At 55.7% G+C, this 21,681-nt stretch overlaps 2 protein-coding genes across 8 annotated transcripts in view; one reads left to right on the forward strand and one right to left on the reverse strand.

Moving 5' to 3' along the window:
• On the forward strand, positions 1 to 12,066 carry ATXN2L (ataxin 2 like). 6 transcript variants are annotated; one of them, XM_075064721.1, is made up of 23 exons: positions 1 to 8; positions 457 to 493; positions 2,018 to 2,074; positions 3,101 to 3,172; positions 4,139 to 4,289; positions 4,385 to 4,509; positions 4,668 to 4,759; positions 6,142 to 6,342; positions 6,421 to 6,596; positions 6,774 to 6,878; positions 7,117 to 7,314; positions 7,457 to 7,546; positions 7,828 to 7,895; positions 7,980 to 8,260; positions 8,613 to 8,682; positions 8,801 to 8,947; positions 9,388 to 9,460; positions 9,763 to 9,950; positions 10,197 to 10,326; positions 10,402 to 10,523; positions 10,623 to 10,832; positions 10,916 to 11,105; positions 11,633 to 12,066. In XM_075064721.1, the coding sequence occupies exons 3-23, from the start codon at positions 2,048 to 2,050 to the stop codon at positions 11,701 to 11,703; spliced, it is 2,787 nt and encodes a 928-aa protein (XP_074920822.1). In that variant the 5' UTR covers positions 1 to 8; positions 457 to 493; positions 2,018 to 2,047; the 3' UTR covers positions 11,704 to 12,066. The 6 variants fall into 6 exon arrangements, with proteins under 6 accessions (XP_074920822.1, XP_074920823.1, XP_032632068.2 ...); XM_075064722.1 differs by lacking the exon at positions 1 to 8 and having other exon boundaries at positions 391 to 493; positions 7,831 to 7,895; positions 11,628 to 12,066; XM_032776177.2 differs by lacking the exons at positions 1 to 8; positions 457 to 493 and adding an exon at positions 735 to 1,604 and having other exon boundaries at positions 7,831 to 7,895; positions 11,633 to 11,875.
• TUFM (Tu translation elongation factor, mitochondrial) overlaps positions 11,987 to 21,681 on the reverse strand; it is a 20,049-nt gene continuing 10,354 nt past the window's right edge. Inside the window, exons 3-11 of one of the 2 annotated variants that reach the window (XM_032776182.2) lie at positions 21,387 to 21,549; positions 20,862 to 21,028; positions 19,682 to 19,786; positions 14,343 to 14,507; positions 14,128 to 14,260; positions 13,918 to 14,022; positions 13,655 to 13,806; positions 13,457 to 13,576; positions 11,987 to 13,352 (exon numbers count right to left, since the gene is read on the reverse strand). In XM_032776182.2, coding sequence (XP_032632073.1) covers positions 13,182 to 13,352; positions 13,457 to 13,576; positions 13,655 to 13,806; positions 13,918 to 14,022; positions 14,128 to 14,260; positions 14,343 to 14,507; positions 19,682 to 19,786; positions 20,862 to 21,028; positions 21,387 to 21,549 — 1,281 coding nt within the window. In that variant the 3' untranslated portion in view covers positions 11,987 to 13,181. The remainder of the gene's footprint in view (positions 13,353 to 13,456; positions 13,577 to 13,654; positions 13,807 to 13,917; positions 14,023 to 14,127; positions 14,261 to 14,342; positions 14,508 to 19,681; positions 19,787 to 20,861; positions 21,029 to 21,386; positions 21,550 to 21,681) is intronic. The other variant, XM_075064723.1, reaches the window with a different exon arrangement.

The raw sequence follows: 21,681 nt of genomic DNA on the forward strand, positions 1-21,681 counted from the left end.
GGCACCAGGTAACAGCCGGGTCGGGGGGGGGTCGCGGCCGGGGCGCCGGGAGGGCCCCGTGATTGCGCGCGGCCTCGAGGGAGGTGGGATGGGGGACAGCGCGAGCTGGTGTGATTGCCGGTTCTGTAGCCAATCCCCGCCCGCGCGAGAGAAGAGGGAGACCCCCCCCCCCCCGCAGTTCTGGGAGTGCAGGGTTGGGACCCAGGCGTCCGGGTTCCCAGCGCCCCTCCCCTCCGAGCCAGGCTAGAACCCAGGCGTCCGGGCTCCCAGCGCCCCTCCCCAGTAGAACATGCTCCCCGCCAGGCAGGGGACCCAGGCATCTGGGCTTCCAGCCTTGTGAGCCCTGCCACGAGGGGCGCAGCCCGTGGGGGCCTGGCGAGGACCCTCCCGGGAGCGTGGGTGGGGGTGGGTGTGTCAGGGCCTCTGTAACTAGCTCTACCTGTGATTTGTTTTCAGGGGGCAGAGCACAGGCAAGGGGCCTCCCCAGTCTCCAGTAAGTACCTGCGACTGTCTAAAGGGGAGAGGGAAACTGATGCTGGTCTCCCAGGAGAGCCAGGCTGTCTGTTGTACTGACTTCCTGATCAAGAGCCCCTTTTCCTCCGCAGCAGCCGTGGGTGGCTGTGCAGGCCCTTCCTCTTTCTTGAGAATGTGGTGTGGGCTGGGGATGGCTTGCGTTGGCCTCTCTTAATTTCTCAGGCTCTTCCCACAGGCTTCTGCTGGACTTGCCAGGCATTTCCTACTTTCTGCATCATAATGCCAGCGCAAGTTTAAATGTTTCCCAAAAACGTACTAGAGAAGAGAGGAACGCAACCTGCCACCCAGCACTCTGACCTTTAAGTGCATCCCTTTGGCCCAGATCTTAATGAGTGTATCTCATAGTGTTTTGGTAGCACTAGCTTCCCTTTGATCTCAAGGGACACCAGTGTGATAGGAGTCCCCAGTGAGCCAGACAGTTCCCTTGGGGCCTGGAGCAAGATGGAGCCAGACGGGTGCCATTCCTCACCCTCTGAGCCAGTCAGTCCCGATTGGAGCTAGTGCCCTCTGGAGGGGAAAGTCCTATATCTCCTGAGCCAATTTATTCCTCCAGCCTAGGGCCAGATTGGAACTCTAGAGATGAAAGGTCCCGTAATTGCTTTCTCAGTCCCAGGGTATCTGCTTTTAAGTTGGTTCCTCCCCTTCCCTCCAAGTATGCAGCTGAACACCTTCCCACTGACTTCCCATCGCTGGGGGGAGGGGCTGCGTGTTTTACGCTGAAAAGCTGCTTTAGAAGAGATGTTCTGCTTCATGTTCATGGTCTTGCCCCAAGCCCAAAGATGCGTCCTTTGGTTCCCTGAAGTTGGATTCTCTGCCTTGTATATCGGCAGTAACAAATGCAGCCAGAATTGACACTCACCAGAGCTGTTTTCTCAGTCCCTATAGCAGGATGGGGGGTGGAGGGGCGGCGCATGAGGCACAGCTGCATGGGAGTTGCAGTGCTAGTGGGAGTACAGAGTCGCCAGTGGGACTCTGACATCCAGCTGTCTCTCTCTCAGATCCACCTTGGAGGAGATTTCCCTGCAGTGCTGTCTCTTCCCTCTCACTGGGCCATGTGCTGGGGTTGCTGGGTGAGATTCTCTGGCTTGGGTTACCCAGGAGGCCAGACTTGATCATTCTGGCCTTAAGATCTGTGAATCCTTGGCTTGGCTCCTCCTGGAAAAGAGGGGGCAGGCTTACTCTGGGCCTGCTGGTGCCAGTGGGGTTGGCATGAGCTCAGGGCTCCAAAGTTTGCGGGTTGTTCAGGACCCAAGCCTGCGTCTTCACACAGCAGCACGTGGCTGGCCCTGGAGTTGTACCCCAAGCTTGCCCTGTAAGTGTAGCATCACAGAGGTGATTGCTGTTAGCACACCACTCATCCTGGTAACTACCCTGGCTCCTAACCCGGGTGCTGAGGGAGGTGCATACAGGGGAAGCCTCGGGGATGAAGGTGGTATGTTCACTGCTCCTTGTTGATGGGTTCATCTCACTATGTTTATGACAGGTGTTCGAAGGTGTCTATAACAATTCTCGAATGCTGCATTTCCTGACGGCTGTTGTGGTAAGTGCTGTCAGTTCCTGCTGCAATGCTGAGGGGGTTGCCTAGCGTGGTCCATTCAGGAGCAGGCTGTTGCAAGGGTCTTGGGGGCGAGGAGAAGTTTCTGGCTTTTGGGAGGGATGGGACAGTCATACTGTCCCCTCTCTCAGAAACTCCTTGTTCCCAGCATTGGACTTTGAGTTGGAAGCCAGGAAGGGAGGTGGAGGGGGGTGTGTGTCACCCAGCAGGACATGTCCATGGAAGTCTGGGCAGGGGGGAATAGGTGTGGGGAGGGGGCGAATCTGGGGAGAGAGAGGCGATCTAGGGTATTTTCTGCTGGGGGGATGGACCTGGGCCTGTGGGAAGAGAGGAAAGGAGCAGTAGCTGTGTTGGTGACAGGGGCCGGAGGGGTAGGGAGATGAAGGCCAGGCTGGCACTGCAGATTGGGAGGTAATGCTGTCCCCCCATGCCTGCGCTCATCACCAGAGCATTGAAGTGCAGCATACAGCATCCAAAAATGGGTGCCTGTGTAGGATACCTGAATTCCCTCCATCTATGTGCCACTGTCCTCAGCGAGACTGGGGAGAGGTCACTGGCTGCTGTGTGTATCCTGCTGTAGAAAGAGAAGTTCTTGGGGGTGGTCTGGGAGTTTCACAGCCAAAGGTCTCACCCCATCCCAGTCTGCAAGCTGCCCCTGGGCTCTGGCAGCTCTTGCCCTCACAGTGAGTCACAGTGGTGGGCTCCCAGCTGAGTGGTGCTGCCTGGGCTAGGATAGTACAAGCCTCCTGAGTGCTGGGCATCCGGGAGCAGCCGTGAGTCTGTAGGACCCTGTGTAACAGGTGCCAATGAGAGACTGTTCTGCTTCCCAGAGTGATTCCCTTTGGGCATCTCCTCTCTTCTCCCAGTTCTGGGGGGTGGGCCAGAGACCCTGGGAGCTGCAGTGGGGGTGGGGATGGTGTGAAGGAGAGAGATTTTGCTCTACTGGAGGGGACCTTGGACCTTGTGGTATGTGCTTCCCCAGCCAGCGCTAATCTCTGGCTCTGTCCCCAGGGCTCCACGTGTGATGTGAAGGTGAAAAATGGCAGCACCTTTGAGGGGATTTTTAAAACCCTCAGCTCTAAGGTAAGTGTCTGGAGGGATAGTGAAATGCTGGGGTCCCCATGGCTGGCCAGTCCTCTGGGAAGCAGGATGCTAGCTCTTGGGACAGGGCACACAGTTTCTGAGTTCCGTGGTGAACATCTGGGGTCCCCCCGGGCAGTGGCAGGCCTGGCTCTTGGGACATGGCACAGAGCATCTTACTCATGGGGGAATTCTGCGCCAAAAAAAAAATAAAAAATTCTGCGCATAATATTTTATTTGTCAAAATAATACAATATAATCAAAATACCTTACCTGTCAACAATACAGACAACAGCAAAAAAGATTGCCCCCAGGAGTAAAGAGTTAAATAAACTCCTACAACAACTCAGTTCCTGATTGGGGGGCTGGAGGGAGCTGTCAGGCCCCCAGAGCCCAGACACCCACATCCCCTTCCCCTCAGAGCTGAGCCATGGGGCAACCCCCAGCCCAGACAGCAGTCCCTCTAGAGCCTTTACTCCCCCCAACTTCTTTACTGTCCCACCGGGGCACATGGTGTGGTGCAGCTGTGTCCTTCCTCACCCTTTGCCAGAGCTGGTTGGGTCGTCCCAGGCACTCTCCGGTCCCTGCAAGAATGACGATCAAAAAGTGTGCAGCCTCCAACTCAGCCAAGCTGGGCGCTCCACTCATTGCAGTCTGTTCTGCAGAGTCCAGTGGCCTGAAATTCTGCGGGGAAAACAGGAAATCCTGCATTCTGCAGTGGACCAGAATTCCCCCAGGAGTAACCATGAGGTTCTCCATGGCAGCGGGAGGCCAACTTCTGGGACAGGGCGCAGAGCGTCTTGAGCTCTGTGGTGAACATGTGAGGTCCCCCATGGCAGCGGGAGGCCGGTTCTTGAGGCAGGGCGCAGAGCGTCTGAGCTCTGTGGTGAACATGTGGGGTCCCCCATGGCAGCGGGAAACCAGTTCTTAGGGCAGGGTGCAGCGTGCAGTAACGGTGGCTGTTTGCAGTTCGAGCTTGCTGTGGATGCGGTGCACAGGAAGACCCCAGATCAGCTGGTGGGACCTAAGCGGGAGGACATTGTGGACACCATGGTCTTCAAGCCCACTGATGTCATGCTGGTGCATTTCCGTAATGTTGATTTCAATTATGCCACCAAAGGTAATGCTGGCCCTCTGGATGGGGTCTGTCCCCGCTTGGGGTGGAGGGTCGTCCAGAGAGGGTGGCAGACCTTATGGCCCATTGTCTGCTCCTAGACAAGTTCACGGACTCTGCCATCGCCATGAACTCCAAGGTTAATGGGGAGCACAAAGAGAAGGTGCTGCAGCGCTGGGAAGGAGGGGACAGCAACAGTGATGACTATGACCTGGAATCTGACATGGTAAGAACCTCGCTTCTCCTTGCATTCAGGGCCTGGGGTGAGGTGGGCAGGGGTTAGCTTGGGGAGAGGGCTCTTGGGTACCCAGATCCCTTCTGCTGCTTGGTGCTCAGCGCTGGGGGCTCTGCAGAGCCTGTATCTAACACTTGTTCTTGTTGCAGTCTAATGGCTGGGATCCCAATGAGATGTTCAAGTTTAACGAAGAGAACTATGGCGTGAAGACAACGTACGACAGCAGTTTGTCCTCCTACACGTGAGTGTGAGCCTGGGCTCTGTGTGGGAGGGAGCTGTCTCTCTGGGAGAAGAGTGTGATTCTTGGGTCAGTTCCTTCGTATCAGGCTACAGAGGCGAAAGGGCTGCCCCTTTCGAGAAGAACTTCAGTACCACACATGGCTCCATTGAAAGGACAAGGATGTTGCTCTCAGCAGTGAGGGAATAGCCAAGCTCAAGCTGCCCAGGCTGGCTTTCATTTAAAGTCACATCTCCATCAGCAGGATTTTGTTCACTCTTGTTCCATGCAAAAAATGATCCTTTTCCAGCTTGTTTCCTTTGGGGATTTGTCTAGTTTATCTTTCTGTTTTCCTGAGCCAATGGTTCTCAACTTATTTACCATTGTGGGCTGTATCTGCTGCTGTGTGTGTGTTGTGGGCAGCGTCCACACTACCTATATGGCCTTGAGAATGTGAGATGGGCTGCAGCTGTATACTGTTTGGGCTGCATGTGGCTTGCAAGCCAGGGGTTGAGAACCACTGCCTTGGGGAGTCAGATACTGTTTCCTTTGTCCTTGTGGACCTTTCACATAGCAGAAAGGGTTGGGGGAGAGGTTAGAAAAGGAGCAGGTGGTTCTAAACCCACAAAAATGGATAGAGCCTCAGGGGCAGGTGGATGTGTGTGGTGGGAGGGGGTGGTTCAGGTCAGAGGACCTTGGATAGGTACATAGGGCAGGCTGGGTGCAAATATAGACGTTGGAACTACCTCCAACTCCTGTTCTTTAACTGCCTTCATCTGGAGTTGATGCCCCTTTTGTGTAGATTTTTTTGGTATAGAATTTCCTAAGAAAATATCATTAAAAACGGTTTGATAAGAAAATGTGTCTGAATGCATCTGAACCACGAAAGTGACCCAGAGTTTGTGTGCATGTCCCTGCAGAGCCCAGCCTTGCTCCCTGTGCACCTGCGTGTGGTGGGAGTGCGGCTCTCCAGCATCCCACACAGACAAGTGCTGTGTAGCTCTTGGTTCTGGAATTGCTCAGTGCTGTTCTGGGTGAAAGCAGCTCCTTGCTCATGCTTGCTTTTCATTGTTTAAAACCTGTCAATCTTCAGATCCGAATTTCCCCTAGGGCTGGCTTCTGCTCCCAAGTATGGGCTTGCTCCCCTGACCGGCTGCACCACTGCTCCTCGCGCCAAGCCAGGAGGTTGCTTTTTCCACTTTGACAGTGTGCAGGGTGATTTTTCCATCCTCCTTGTGCTCAGATGGGCAAATGAATCCAGAAACAGGCTCCCTCCAGTGGAGACCAGAGCAGCAATTGCGGCCAGAAATGGGGGGCTTTAGACAGCTCTGAGCCAGTGTCATCCTGCACTGCTCTTGGCAGGGTCAGCTGGCACTGAGGCCTGTCTCTCTCTGTCCCTGTCCTAGCGTTCCTCTAGAGAAAGATAACTCGGAGGAGTTCCGGCAGCGGGAAGCCCGGGCGGCCCAGTTGGCCCGGGAGATTGAGTCGAGCCCCCAGTACCGCCTGCGCATTGCCATGGAGAATGACGACGGCCGGACGGAGGAGGAGAAGCATAGCTCTGTGCAGAGGCAGGTGTCTGGCAGGGATAGCCCCAGCTTGGCCTCCAGGTGAGAGAGGTGCATGCACACGTGTGGGGTGGGGAGGGCATGGGAGCCGATGTAATCCTCTCCCGTCTGTGTCTGCAGGGAGGGCAAGTATGTCCCGCTACCACAGCGTGTCAGAGAGGGCTCGCGAGGAGGCATCCGGTGCAGCAGCTCCCGGGGTGGGAGGCCAGGGGTGGGGTCCATGCCTCCCCGGGTCAGTGCTCACCATCCAGACAGCAACTCTAGTCCCGCCCCGGAGCAGCGAGGGATCAATGGAGGTGAGATCCAGGGATCTACATGAGAGGCTTCCTGGCGTGGGCTCTAGCAATGCCTGAGGCTGGTCTCCAGTGCCCTCCAGCCCAGAGTTCGCACACTGCTCTCTGGGAAGGCCAGGGACTCTGTCCAAGCTGCTGCACCAGCCTGTAACCCCCTCCTATGCTTCCTTGCTTTTCCAGGACCCTCCCGAATGTCTCCGAAGTCCCAGCGTCCCATCCGGGGTGCCAAGACCATGTCTTCCCCGTCAAGCCGCCCTGTGGAGGTCTCGGCAGCTTCCCCTGCAGGTAGGCAGGGTGGGGATCTTTCTGCTCTGATGGCTAGAGAGGGGTCTGCCCCAGTCACTGTTAGCCTGGTGGGCAGGAGGAGCGGCTGAGGGTTAACCTGCAGGGCCCTGCTGGAGACAAGGGTGGTGGTTTATAGAGTCTGAGAGACCTAGTCTGTGTGGTTGTCTGTCTCTCTTGCTGTGTATGGAAGGGATCAGGACCTATGTTCTCACCTTGTCTCTAACATTTCTCCCTGCAGTGGGCCGCATGTACCCTCCTCGCTCTCCGAAGTCTGCCTCAGCCACTCCAGCCTCTTCCCAGGATTCTCCAGTGGGCTCTGCCGTGTCAGCAGCACCCGCATCCCCGTCGGAGGCCAGAACTGGCCTGGAGTCAAGTGTTTCCCCAAACCCTCCTTCTCCCAAAGTAGCCGCCCCCGTGCCGGCCACTGCTGTTGAGGGTAAGGCCCAGGGAGCAGCGTGGGGCTTCTGGGGACTCTTGTGGCAGCTGTGAGGAGATGGGCCTGGGGAGCTGTGCCTTGGAGCAGGGGTCGGGGCAGGGCAATGTAATGTGTTAACGGGATTTCCATTTTCCCCTCCCAGGGAAAGAGGCTCCCACATCTGTGGCTAAAGATCCTGGCAGAACCTTGGAAGCAATGGGGTCATGTGAACTCAACAAGGCAGCTAACAAAGGTGTGTGCATCTAGGAGTCAGCACTGACAGGCTGGGCCTCCAGCCACCCTGTGAAGCCACAGAACCTGGTGTGTGCCCCCAAGAGAGACTGCTTCAAGCATCGCTTCCCAAGCGAAGGGGCCCACATCCTCCTGTCAGGGATCTTTTGTGACCTGTGCCCCCCCATGGAAGCATAAACCGTTGGCGGAGCTTCAGTGATGTTGGGGGTGGGGGTTCCCTATGGCGGGGGGCACTCTGAGGCTGCAGCAGCCCTTCAGCTCACTCTGTACTGTTCTCCACAGCAGGGCTGCAGAATGAGCAGAAGCGGACCCAGCTGGAGGAGCTGCGTAAGTTTGGGGCCCAGTTCAAGGTAAGGCCTGGTGACCGCAAGGAGGGCGGGGGGGAGTAGGCATATCTGGGCTGGGCTCACCATGAGTTTCTGGCTCCCCTACAGCTCCAGCCGAGCAGTTCCCCAGAGACCAGCCTGGAGTCCTTCAGTGCCAGGCCCAAGGAGCCTCTGGAGGGCAAGGAGAAGTCCCTTGAGCCAGGCATCTGCGAGGGGCCCGAGGAGGCCCTCCCTGTGAGCATGGTGCCAAAGCCCAACGGGACCAGCCTGGAGCTGCTGCCAGAGAGTGGCAAAGAGGAGAAGGGGCTGTGTGAGGTGGCCGAGCAGCAGGCAGCCAACCCCCCAGGCAAGGGCGAGCCCGAGGACAAAGAGGAGGGGCCTGTGTCCGAGTGAGTCTGCAGCGGAGGGCCTGGGGTTCTCTTGCAGGGGAGCAGGTGGGGGAGGGCATGGCAGGCTGCACTGGGTGGGGGAGGGCGTGGCAGCGGGAAGTGGGGGAGAGGGCATGGCAGGCTGCACTGGTGGGGGAAGGCATGGCAGGGGGGAGTGGTGGGGAGTGGGTCGGGCAGGGCATGGCAGGCTGCACGGAGGGGGAGCAGGTGGGGCAGGGCATGGCAGGGTGCACTTGGGGGGAACGGGTGGGACAGGGCATGGCAGGCTGCACAGGGTGAGGGGGAGCAGGTTGGAAGGGGTTGCTGGGCTCTCCAGGGTTTTTAACCCTGATTTGTCCTGCGTTGGTTTCAGGCAAGTGAAGAAATCAACTCTGAATCCGAACGCCAAGGAGTTCAACCCCTCGAAAACGCTGCTTTCCGTGGTGAGTCAGCTGGGCTCGGGAGTGGGAGCCCCATTGGCTCCAGCGGCTGCTGGTCCTCCCCATCACTGGTGAGGATCTGGCTGGGCCCCATGTTCACCTGCTCTGTCTCTGCTTCCAGAACAAGTCGACGAGCACCCCAACGTCACCGGGCCCTCGCGCTCATTCCACTCCCTCCATCCCAGTGATCACGGCTGGCCAGACGGGCATGTACAGCCCCCAGTACATTTCCTACATACCTCAGATCCACATGAGCCCTGCCGTCCAGGTGAGCCCACCCCATTGCGCTACTGGGGGAAGGAGGGGGGCTGCACTGGCAGCAGGAGATGAGGAAGCTGCAGGGGGAGCGGAAGCAGGGCCTGTCCAGAGTGGTGGGGGCACACTGGAAAAGTTGAGGGGGGAGGAGCTGCAGGGATGGCAGGGAGGTGATGAGGGACCAGGGTCGGGGGGCTGCAGGATGAGGGAGCAGGGCCTGTTGGGGGAAGGATGTGGGGGATGGGGAGGCTGCAGGGATTGGGAGAGCAGGGCCTGTCCAGAGGGGTTGGGGCACATTGGGAAGAGTGGAGGGGGGATGGGGAAGCTGCAGGGGGTGAGTAAATGTGTTTGAGTCTGGGGGTCCCCATCCTGTGGGGGGAGCTGGGGTCTGAGGGGGCAGGGGAGTTCTCCTTGTTCTCAGGTAACCACCCTGCTGCCCCTCTCTCGTTGCAGGCGCCCCAGATGTACCCCTACCCTGTCTCCAGTTCTGTGCCTGGCCAGCAGGGCAAGTACCGAGGGGCCAAAGGTGAGCCTGGCGTGCGGCACCAGCTGCACTGATCGGAGGGGGGCTGGCTAAAGCATGGGCAGAGCTCCCCTCCCTGGTGGCTGGGCCAAAGGGACAAGATTGGAATGGGTGGGGCTAACGTGGAGCCCCTCCCAGGGCAGCAGAAGCTGATCTGCTGGAGTGATGGGATGTCTGGGGAGAGGTGGCAGCAGGGACCATTGTGTGGGGTTGGAGGGGAGGGTTCCTCACCATGGGGTTGAGGCAGCCATGCGGCCTAGGGGTTTCTGGGGTCCATTTTGAGCAGCTGACTCCTTTTCCCACAGGTTCCCTCCCGCCCCAGCGCTCAGACCAGCATCAGCCAACATCCGCACCCCCCATTATGCAGGCAGCAGCGGCGGCAGGGCCCCCCCTGGTAGCAGCTACACCCTACTCCTCCTACATTTCCTATAACCCCCAGCAATTCACGGGGCAGCCCACCATGATGCAGCCTATGGCGCACTACCCTTCTCAGGTAAAGGCCACAGGGAGGGGAAGGAGGAGCACTGGGGTGAGGTGAGAAGGGCCCTTCTGTCCCCTTGCAGCCTCGGTGGGGCCATCTGGGGGCAGAGGGGTGAGTGTGTGGGGCTGGTCTGTCTAAGACCCATGGGGCCTGGCCCCTGCAGCCTTTGGGGGCAGAGGGGTATGCCAGGGGCAGTGAGGACTGAGCATACAGGGATGGTTTCTCTAACAGCCGTGAGGCCTGGTTCTTCCCTTGCAGCCTGTATTTGCCCCGATGCTCCAGAGCAATCCCCGCATGATGACATCTGGCAGCCACCCCCAGGCCATTGTGTCGTCCTCCACGCCCCAGTACCCCCCCTCGGAGCAGCCCACGCCCCAGACGCTCTATGGTGAGTCTCTAGGCTGGGGAGTCCTGGGGCCTGGGGCCAGTTCTGCTCTGGCTCTGACTGAGTGTCTCTCTCCAGCTACAGTTCATCAGTCCTATCCCCACCATGCGACACAGCTGCATCCCCACCAGCCTCAGCCAGCCACCACCCCGACAGGGAACCAACAGCAGGGCCAGCACGCTGCCCCCAGCCCCGTACAGGTATGGGGGGGCCTCCCCCAGGGCTGAAGGGGAGGGTAGACGGTGGGGAGGTGTTTGACTCCCTGACCCTGCTCACTACATTCCTGTGTCCTGGCACAGCACCAGGCTGGGCAGCCGCCCCACCTGGCCAGTGCCCAGCAGCAGCAGAACCTGTACCACACAGCCACACTGACAGCCACGCCGCCCTCCATCACGCCAGGGCCCAGCGCCCAGTCTCCCCAGAGCAGCTTCCCACAGCAAGCTGTCTACGCCATCCACGCCCACCAGCAGCTGCAGCACAGCTACACCAACATGGCCCATGTCACCCAGGTAGGTGGTAGGGACAGCAGGGCTGCGGGCACTGCGCAGGCCCCACCCATCAGTGCTCATCCCCCTGCTCTCACCTCCCACAGGCCCATGTCCAGACTGGAATAACAGCAGCACCACCCCCCCACCCCGGGGCACCTCATCCCCCCCAGGTTATGCTGCTTCACCCCTCGCAGACCCATGGGGGGCCCCCCCAAGGCAGTGTGCCACAGAGTGGGGTGCCCACCCTCTCAGCCTCCACACCATCTCCATACACCTATATAGGACACCATCAAGGTCAGTGCTGGGGGTGGAGGGATGTTTCAGAGGCTCAGAAGTGGTGGGTGGGTGTGATGGGCCAGGCTGGTACCAGAGTAACCCCCCCACCCCGCATGCTGGCAAGCTGTTGAGGGGCTGCCCTTCCTTCCTGAGCTGGGGGTGGGGGCCTGTAACAGCTTTGAGAGATGATGGAGGGTCCAGCCCCTAAGGTGAAGGCCTGCAGTGATGGGGATATCTAGGCTTCAGTCAGTATGACAGACCTGTGGTGCTCATTGCCCCAGGAGATGGGCATGGTGAGGGGCACAGATGTAGCAGGGTGAGGGGAGAGGGCAGGGCATGTTCTCTCTTTCCTCCTGCAGCAGGTGCTGTGGGCTTGTTTTTCCCCATTTCCCTAGTCCTGGGGCAGGGCCCATGAGGGGGGCTCAGGGAGGATAGGCCACCTGGATCCAGGCCTGGGGTGGGTGGACAGGCTTGCAGCCCTGTCTCCCTGCTGTGGGGGTCTAGTGCCTTGCTCACTAACAATCTCTGCTCTCTTTCTAGTTCAGTCTCACCCATCCCAGCAGCTCCCATTCCACCCCCCTGGAAATTGAAGCCTCGATTCCTGACTGTGAACTGAACTCCCAGCACCGGCCCCTGCTGGGGATCCGGTTTGCTCCTTCTGCCCCCTTGCGTGTGCCCTGGCCTGGCAGCCTGCCCCTTACAGTGCCACAGCAGGGGGCGGGGCTTTACCAAGCACCTTTTTTGTTGGCTTGTGGAGCGCGCAGTGGCAAGAGCCACCTGCCCCTGGCTCCTGGAGCCGCCAAGGTTTTATTTTCTATTATTTATAACTCCAATCGGGCTGTTAAATAGAGTGTTGGGCTCCCCTCCCCTAGTAACACGAACACAGGAGCAGACCAGACTGATGAACACCGACTTTTTATTACATAAAAATATTTAAAAAGTGGAAAAAAAAATAAAATAAAATTTTAAACTAACTCCATGGTGGGTGTTGGGGTGAATCTCTGGGGGCTTGTGAGGGAGGAGAATAGCCTAAGGAGGGGTTGGAGTCCTGGCTTCTCTTCCTGTTTATCTGCCCCTTCTTTTCTGCTGGGTGTGGGGGTGGGCCCTGGTGAGAGGAGAGGCTTCCCCAGGGGGGACTGTAAACTAGGCAGAGCCTGGCACTTGCTGCTAAAGATCCTTGTAATGGAGTGACTAAAACTAGTGTAGGGAAACCAGAAAGAAGCCTGTGAAAGGGGAGTGAGATCTGCAGCTGCTGCTCTCTGTTCCTACCCCTCAGCTGGAGCTGGGGTGTGGGGGGGCAGTGTCAGGCCTCTCAGCAGCCTACTCCCCCCACTTGGGGGCTAGGCCCCAGCTGCTACTGGAAGGGGTGAAGGAGCCTGCTGCTCTGCACCAAATAGGGCCCTGCTCTTTACTGTGGGGGGAGGCTGTTCCACCCCCTCCCATCACTACCCTGACTTCAGGCAGGGTAGTGTCTCTATTTGCCCTTCTGCCAACAGTCTCCTTCAGCTTCATCAGCCCCTAGCAGTGCTCCCTGGGAGCTAATCCACCCCCTTCTCCCCCTGCTTTGCTAGGCAAGCCCCCAAAGCTGGGAACTGCCTGAGAGCAGCCCCCCTCTAAAGAATCAGTGCTGCCTGGTCCCTACAGGGCTACTATCACTGTCACAGCCCAACCCATTGTGAAGACTTGAGCCCCTGGCACCAGCTGCTGCCATGTGAGGAATCCCCTTCATCCAACAGTCACCTCCAGCACCCTCCAAGAAGCAGGAAGGACCCAGCCATGATTTGCATCTTTATTAACAAAAGAAACCAAACAGCAGGAAGCTGTATAAGCCCCTTCTAGCCCCCTACTGGAGGGGCTCTGGGCAGGAGAGCCACCACAGAAGGGCAGTTCAATTTCTGATGTGCCACGGCCGAGCAGTTCATACAACAGGCAGTTTGCACCTCGCTCTGGGTGACCATGATGCTGCCGGGGGCAGCAGTGATAAACAAGTTCTTAGGGCACTCCCCCCACCACCACAGAAGGGGACACCAGACAGAACTAGCCCCACCCCCACTGTTTGCAGACACAGGCCTGGGGGCAGAGCCGGCCCAACCTTTAAGCCCCCCACTTGTCATCGTCTGGCCCCATCTCCAGCGTCTTTGTGACCACACCGGTGCCAATGGTGCGGTTGCCGTCGCGCAGGGTGAAGCGCTGACCTTCTTCCAGCACCATGGGCTGCCGCAGGGTGAGGGTCAGGGCTGTGTCCTCACCAGGCATCACCATCTCCTGCAGGGGGGAAGAGTGGGAGCAGGTCAGAGCAGGTGGCACAGGCTGGGGAAGTTTGGGTAAGCTGGTTCCTGTCCCTGGGGGCAGGGCAGGGGGGTCTGTACCTTTCCAGGGGGCAGGATGGTCCGACAGGCCATGTCCCAGGTAAGGGAGAACATGACAGGCATGTAGTTAGAGACGAAAGGCTTGTGGCGCCCGCCCTCCTCCTTGCTGAGGATGTACACCTGGGAGGCAGAGGACAGACTGTTACAGCCCAGCAGCCCACCTTCCCCCCTGCCCTGCCACCCCAGCACGGGCCCCACCTGGGCCTCGATCTTCTGATGGGGCTTGATGGAGCCCGGCTTGCACATCACCATGCCACGCCGCACATCCTCCCGCTTCAGCCCCCGCACCAGCGCCCCAAGGTTGTCTCCGGCCTCGGCCCGCTCCAGGTTCTGGTGGAACATCTCGATGCCTGCGGGGGACGGATGAGGTAAGCCCGGGTTCCCCAGCCTGGGCAGGGGCCATTTCCCCCACCTCTGGGAGGGGACAGCAGGTGAGGGGTTCTGTTAGCTGTGCCCCCTACCTGTCACCACAGAGCGCAGGTTCCGGTTGTGCCCAATGAACTCGCACTCCTCTCCCTTCCTAACGATGCCACGCTCCAGCGTCCCTGTCACCACCGTCCCACGCCCTGCAAGGACAGAAGGGTCAGTGCCATGGGGCCTGGGAGGGGAGGGGTCCCTGGAAAGGCATGGGGCTCAGTATGGGGACTGGGCAGGGGGGCAGCAGGCATTACCTGGGATGGAGTAGATTGACTCGATGGGCAGCAGGAATGGCTTGTCTAGCTCCCGCGCGGGCAGCGGGATGTGCGTATCGACCGCATCCAGCAGCTTCAGGATGGAGTTCAGTCCCAGCTCGGGGCTGCGGTGCTGGGGGAATGGAGGGTATTAGCATGGGCAGTGGGCGGGTGAGGCGCTGCCAGGAGGGTGTGGGGGAGAAGAGGGCACTCACTTCCAGGGCGCAGAGGGCAGAACCCACAATGACAGGCGTCTTCTCCCCATCGTAGCCAAACTCAGAGAGCAGCTCCCGGATCTCCAGCTCCACCAGCTCCAGCATCTCCTGGTCCTCCACAGCATCCGCCTTGTTGATGTACACCACGATGTGCTGCACCCCGATCTGAGGGGGCCACAGGGTGAGGGGCAGCCCAACCAGCCCCAGCCTGGTCCTCGGGGAGGGGATCCCCTGGCTCACAGCCCAGGCCCAAGGCTTCTGGCAAAGATGCCCCATGACACACTGTACCCCCACAGCAGCACCCTGATACCCGCATATTCACCACTGGGATAGGATTATGACTTGTTTGGTACAAAGTCTGCCTTCTGAGGTACATAAGAACAGCCCTACGGTCAGACCAAAGGTCCATTTAGCCCAGTATCCAATCTACCGACAGTGGCCTATACCAGGTGCCCCAGAGGGAAGAGCAGAACAGGGACTCACCAAGTGATCTACCCTGTCGCCCATTCCCAGCTTCTAGCAAACAAGCTATGGCCACCATCCCTGCCCATCCTGGCTGATAGCCATTGATGGACCTATCCTCCATGAACGTTATCTAGTTCTTTTTTGAACCCTGTTATGGACTTGGCCTTCATAACATCCTCTGGCAAGAAGTTCCACAGGATGACTGTGTGTTGTGTGAAGAAATACTTCCTTTTGTTTGTTTTAAATCTGCTGCCTATTAATTTCATTTGGTGACCCCTAGTTCTTGTGTTATAAGAAGCAGTAAACAACACTTCCTTATCTACTTTCTCAACACCAGTTATGATTTTATAGACCTCAATCATATCTCCCCTTAGCCATCTCTTTTCCAAGCTGAAAAGTCCCAGTCTTATTAATCTCTCCTCATACAGAAGCTGTTCCATACCCCTAATCATTTTTGTTGCCCTTTTCTAACCTTTTCCAGTTCCAATAGATCTTTTTTGAGTGCGGTGCGACCACATCTGCATGCAGTATTCAAGATGTGGGCAATACCTGGATTTATATAGAGGCAACATGATATTTTTGTCCTATTATCTATCCTTTCTTAATTATCCCAGCATTCTGTTTGCTTTTTTGACTGCCACTGCACATTGAGTGGATGTTTCAGAGAGCTATCCACGTGGACTCCAAGATCTGTCTCTTGAGTGATAACAGCTAACTTAGACCCCATCGTTTTATATGTATAATTGGGATTTTTCTAATGTGCATTACTTTGCATTTATCAACATGGAATTTTCATCTGCCATTTTGTTGCCCAATCACTCAGTTTTGAGGGATCCTTTGTAGCTTTAACAGTCTGCCTGGACTTAACTATCTTTAGTAATTTGTATCATCTGCAAATGTTGCCACTTCTGTGTTTACCCTTTTTTCCAGATCATTTATGAATAGCTGCAATAGGGCTGAGTCCAGTCAGACCCCTGGGGGACACCACTATTTACCTCGCTCAGTCTGAAACTGACCCTTTATTCCTACTCTTGTTTCTGTCTTTTAACCAGTTACCGATCCATGAGAGAACCTTCTTCCTATCTGTGGCGTTACTCTGCGTAACAGCCTTTGGTGAGGGACTTGTCAAAGGCTTTTTGAAATTCTAAGTACATTATATCCCAGGGGTCGGCCACTTTCAGAGTGCTGTGCGAATCTTCATTTATTCCCTCTGATTTAAGTTTCGCTCCCAATAATACATTTTAACATTTTAGAAGGTCTTTTTCTATACGTCTGTAATATAGAACTAAACTATTGTATGTAAAGTAAATAGGTTTTTAAATGTTTAAGAAGCTTCATTTAAATTAATTAATGAACCCCTCCCCCCCGATCAGTGCCCAGGACCTGGACCATGTGAGTGCCATTGAAAATCAGCTCACGTGCCACCTTCGGCCCCCGTGCCATAGGTTGCCTACCCCTGCTATATCCACTGGATCCCCTTGGTCCACATGCTTGTTGACCCCCTCAAAGAATCCTAGTAGATTGGTGAGGCAGGATTTCCCTTTACTAAAACCACGTTGACCCTTCCTCAACAAATTACGTTCGTTTATATGTCTGACAATATTGTTCTTTATTATAATTTCAACCAGTTTGCCTGGTACTGAAGTCAGGCTTATCGGCCTGTAATTGCCGGGATCACCTCTGGACCCTTTTTAAAAATTGGCGTCACATTTGCTCTCCTCCAGTCGTCTGGTACTAGGGTGACCAGATGTCCCGATTTTATAAGGACAGTCCCGATATTTGGAGCTTTTTTTATATGGGCTCCTATTACCCCCCACCCCGTCCCGATTTTTCACACGTGCTGTCTGGTCACCCTATCTGGTACAAAAGTTGATTTAAATGAGAGGTTACAGACCACAGTGAGTAGTTCTGCAATTTCACATTTGAGTTCCTTCAGAACTCCAGGGTGAATCCCATCTGGTCCTGGTGACTTATCACTGTTTAATTGATCAATTTGTTACAAAAGCTCCTCTAATGACACCTCAATTATATAGACAGTCCCTCAGATCGGTCACCTAAAAAGAATGGCTCAGGTGTGGGCATCTCCCTCACAGTCTCAGCCGTGAAGACCGATGCAATGAATTCATTTAGTTTTTCCACAATGGCCTTATCGTCCTAGAGTGCTCCTTTAGCATCTCGATCGTCAGTGGCCCCACTGATTGTTTGGCAGGCTTCCTGCTTCCGATGTACATTAAAAAAAAAAAATGCTCTTACTTTTTGCATCTTTGGCTAACTATTCCTCATTCTTTTTTGGCCTTCCTAACTGTATTTTTACACTTCCTTTGCTCCTTTCTATTTTCCTCACTAGGATTTAGCTTCCACTTTTTCACAGTGGCACTTTTTAGGTTCTCTTACTATGTTTTTTAATTTGGGTTACACATTTAAGTTGAGCCTCTATTATGGTGTCTTTAAAAAGTTTCCATGCAGCTTGCAGAGATCTTACTTTTGGCACTGTACTTTTTAATTTCTGTTTAACTAAATCCACATTTTTGTGTAGTTCCCCTTTCTGAAATTAAATGCTAGTGTTGGGCTGTTGTAGTGTTTTCTCTGCTACAGGGATGTTAAATTTAATTATATTATGGTCACTATTACCAAGCAGTCCAGCTACATTCACCTCTTGGACCTGATCCTGTGCTTCACTTAGAACTAAATCAAGAATTGCTTCTTCTCTGGTGGGTTCCAGGACCAGCTGCTCCAAGAACCAGTCATTTAAGGTGTCAAGAAACTTTATCTCTGCATCCTGTCCTGAGGTGACATGTACCCAGTCAATATGGGGATAACTGGCATCCCCCATTATTAGTATTGAGGTTTTTTTTATTTTAATAGCCCCTGTAATGTCCCTGAGCATTTCACAATCACTATCACCATCCTGGTCAGGTGGTCGTGATATATTCTTATTATTAGAGCATGGAATCCATAGAGATTCTATGATACAGTTTGATTCATTTAGATTTTTACTTCATTTGATTCTACGCTTTCTTTCACATATAGTGCCACTCCCCCACCAGCACGACCTGTTCTGTCCTTCCAATATATTTTGTACCCTGGTATTACTGTCTCCCATTGATTATCCTCATTCCACCAAGTTTCTGTGATGCCTATGATATCAATATCCTCATTTAATATGAGGCACTCTGGTTCACCCAGCTTATTATTTAGACTCCTAGCATTGCTATATAAGCACTTTAAAATCTTGTCTCCTTTTAGCTGTCTGCCATTACACGAGGTAACTGAATGAGACTCTTTTTTATTTGACTGTTTCTGATCAGACCCGGCCTATATTTTATCATTTTCCATCCTCTTGTCCTCATTAGAACATAGAGATTCTTTATTAATAGATCCTCCCCTAAGGGATGTCTGAACCATGTGCCCCTCCGCACCTGTCAGCTTTCCCATAGCCCTTAATTTAAAAACATTAAAAAGGTCGTAGAGCAGTTAAGTGCCAGCAATCTGGTTCCATTTTGGTTTAGAACTTTAGATGGAGCCCATCCTTCCTGTATAGGCTCCCCCTTCCCCAAAATTTTCCCCAGTTCCTAATAAATCTAAACCACTCCTCCTTACACCATCGTCTCATCCATGCATTGAGACTCTGCAGTTCTGCCTGCCTACCTACCTGGCCCTGCGCGTGGAACCAGGAGGTATCACGTTAAAAGTCTTGAGCTGTTGAACATTAATATCCTGTTGGATTGTAGGTGCTGTCATTGGATGGGAAGTTATGAAGTTTTGCTGTGTGTGTGTGTTAGTGAAATATGTTGTGAAGTTGGGAGACACCCACAACCAGCCTTTTAGGTACAACAGTGGAAGGGCCAGATAGTGCTGACGGCCCATTAAGGGGAATCCACACTCCTAGGGATTGTGTACAATGGAGACCTCTCAGAGAGAGCACACAGACAATGGAGGCTGCTTGACTCAATCAGAGCTAAGGCTCTTTCCAGCCAACTGGAAGAAGCTATAAAAGGGAGAAGTGAAATCATCACGGGTCCTCACCCCTCACAACTCAACACCTGGAAACCCAGCTGGGGGACACTGAACTGGGAAGGGGGTCTCAGGCTGGAAAGGAGAATCCCAGCCTGTGTATTAAGAAACTCTACCATCTCCCAGGGTGAGAGATGGCCTGATTCAAATCCTGTCTAGTTAAATAAATACATGGAGATACACCCATCTCACAGAACTGGAAGGGACCTTGAAAGGTCATCAAGTCCAGCCCCCTGCCTTCACTAGCAGGACCAAGTACTGATTTTGCCCCAGATCCCTAAGTGGCCCCCTCAAGGATTGAACTTATAACCCTGGGTTCAGCAGGCCAATGCTCAAACCACTGAGCTATCCCTAACAGAACTCAGATTGCAAATGTGTTTTATTTCTTAGGTAACCAGCTTTGAGCTGAACACTTATTGCTTATAATCACTTACAATCCATCTGTCTGTCGCTACTACATCTGTCTGGTATTTTACCTACAATAGCGCCTTTTGGCTGAAGAGCTTGGGCAATCTGCTCAGGGGGCAAGGCTTGGTGCACGCCCACTTCCCGTTGTAGAAGTGGAAGTCACCAGTCAGGCTTCTCAGCAGGGCAGGACAGTCCAGGTCTGGTGTCCTAGGTTATGGAGCTCGGGGGGATTGGCTGGAACCTCTCTAACGTTGATTCATGAGTGGCTAGGAGAAGCCTTCACGTAACTGCAGCTGGGTACGTCCCTGTCTGTGGATGGCTGTGCGCGTGCGCAGGACTGGTGGGGTTTGCAGCTCGTCCCAGTACCACAGTGAGGGAGGGAGCCCAGGCTGGTAAGCTCAGTGGTACCCAGTTCCAGGTTGCACCCTGGGGAACCCATCACCTCCCCTTACCTGTTTGGCCAGCAGCAAGTGCTCTCGGGTCTGTGGCATCTGCCCATCTGTTGCTGCCACCACGAGGATGCAGCCATCCAGGGGAGCGGTGCCAGTGATCATGTTCTGGAAGAGAGAGATGGCGTGCTCAGATGCCAGGGCCAGCACAGCCTGGGGAGGGAACAGAACTAGGGGGCGGGAATGTGTTATTGTTGCACCGAGCTTGGCGGTGAAGTTGTTGGGGTGACACACACAGACCCAATCCCCAGTGGAGGAAGAGTGAAACCACCCACAGAACAGCGGATCCCTGCCCACGCCCTTTGCTGCTCCCCCGCCCACACCCTACTCCTCCCCTGTCCTTCGCTGCTCCCCACCCACTGATCCTCCGGGGCCGGAAGGAGGAAGTGGAGGAGGGGAGGGGAGGGGTCTCGGGGCTGGGAGGAGGAACAGCGGGAGGGTGGTGTCATCTCAGGGGCTGGGTGGAGGAAGCAGGGGTGAGGGTGGCGGTGTCTCGGGCTGGGTGGAGGAACTGAGGGTGTGTATGGGGACAAAGGAAGGGATAGGGGGGGTCTATCTTTGGGAACAGAAGGATGGAGGGTGGTGAGTGTGGGGACAAAGAGGGGCACAGAGGTGGACAAAAGTGAGTACATTTGGGAACAGAAGGAGGGGCAGGCTAGCGGGGGCGAGTTTGGGGGTGCAGAGAGGCAGGCAGATGCTGTGTGTGAGGATAGAAGGAGGGACAGGCTAGAAGGGGTGAGTTTGGGGATACGGGGAGCAGGTTTTGGGGTACGGAGGTGCAGCAAGGCAGGCAGAGGGCTGTGTGTGGGGGGACACAAGGAGGGGCAGGTTAGAGGTGGTGAGTTTTGGGGTACAGAGGTGCAGAGAGGCAGGCAGAGGGCTCTGTGTGTGGGGACTCACGGAGGGGCAGGTTAGAGGCGGTGAGTTTCGGGGTAGAGAGAGGCAGGCAGAGGGCTGTGGTGTTAGGGATAGAAGCAGGAACTGGAGGGTGTGGGCAAGGACAGTGGGGCACTTGGGGGTGCACGTGTGAGAACGGAGGAAGAGATCAAGGGGGCGCATTCAGGGACTGGAAGGCAAGGGGGGCTTGGCCCTTTCAGACAGCAGAATTCTGGGAAGTGTGGGTACCACAACAACTCACCCACAGGCTGAAAGGGGCAGGCCCCTCCACCCACCCTGCCCTCACCTTGACGTAGTCGGCATGGCCGGGGCAGTCGGTGTGGGCGTAGTGCCGGTTGGCGGTGGCATACTCCACATGGGAGGCGTTGATGGTGATGCCACGAGCCTTCTCCTCCGGCGCGTTGTCAATCTCCTCGTACTTCTTGAACTTGGCACCTCCAGCCTCAGCTAGGACTGGGGCGGGGGCAGAAAAAGGGGGTGAGTAACCAGCTGGGGAGGAGAGGCGGGCTGGGAGCCAGGACTCCTGAGTTCAATTCCCAGCTCTGCCAGTGACCTTCTCTATGACCCTGGGCCAGACCTTTCTCCACGTGGCTCCTGTTTCCACTCTCACCCCTTTAGCCGAGGAGCTCTTGGGGGCAGGGGTTGTTCCCGTTGGGGATGTGCAGCACCCGGCACCAGGACTCCTGGTCAGGGGTTGTGGGCAGCACCTGGGCTCAGCAGGGTCCTCTGGCGGCAACCATGACCCAATCAATGGGGCCGGGGCACAGGAACCCCCAGACACGCAACCCTCTGCTCCAGGCCCCCCACTCACTTTTGGTGATGGCAGCTGTCAGCGTGGTCTTGCCGTGGTCCACGTGCCCGATGGTGCCCACGTTGACATGGGGCTTGTCCCGCACATAGGTTTTCTTGGCCTCGACAGCGAAGCTGCGCAGCAGGAGGGGGCAGAGGCGGGAGGCCGGGCTCGGCGGGGATAACTAGGGGCACAGGGAGCCTCGGCATGAGTATATCCCCCACGACCTTCCCCCACAGCTCCCCCATCAACCCCACCCACGACAACTCCCCACATCCCCATCCCTCCACCAACCCCACCTGGGCTCCATCTCCCA

Source organism: Chelonoidis abingdonii, chromosome 4, assembly GCF_003597395.2.
Source record: "Chelonoidis abingdonii isolate Lonesome George chromosome 4, CheloAbing_2.0, whole genome shotgun sequence".
Taxonomy (NCBI): Eukaryota; Metazoa; Chordata; order Testudines; family Testudinidae; genus Chelonoidis; species Chelonoidis abingdonii.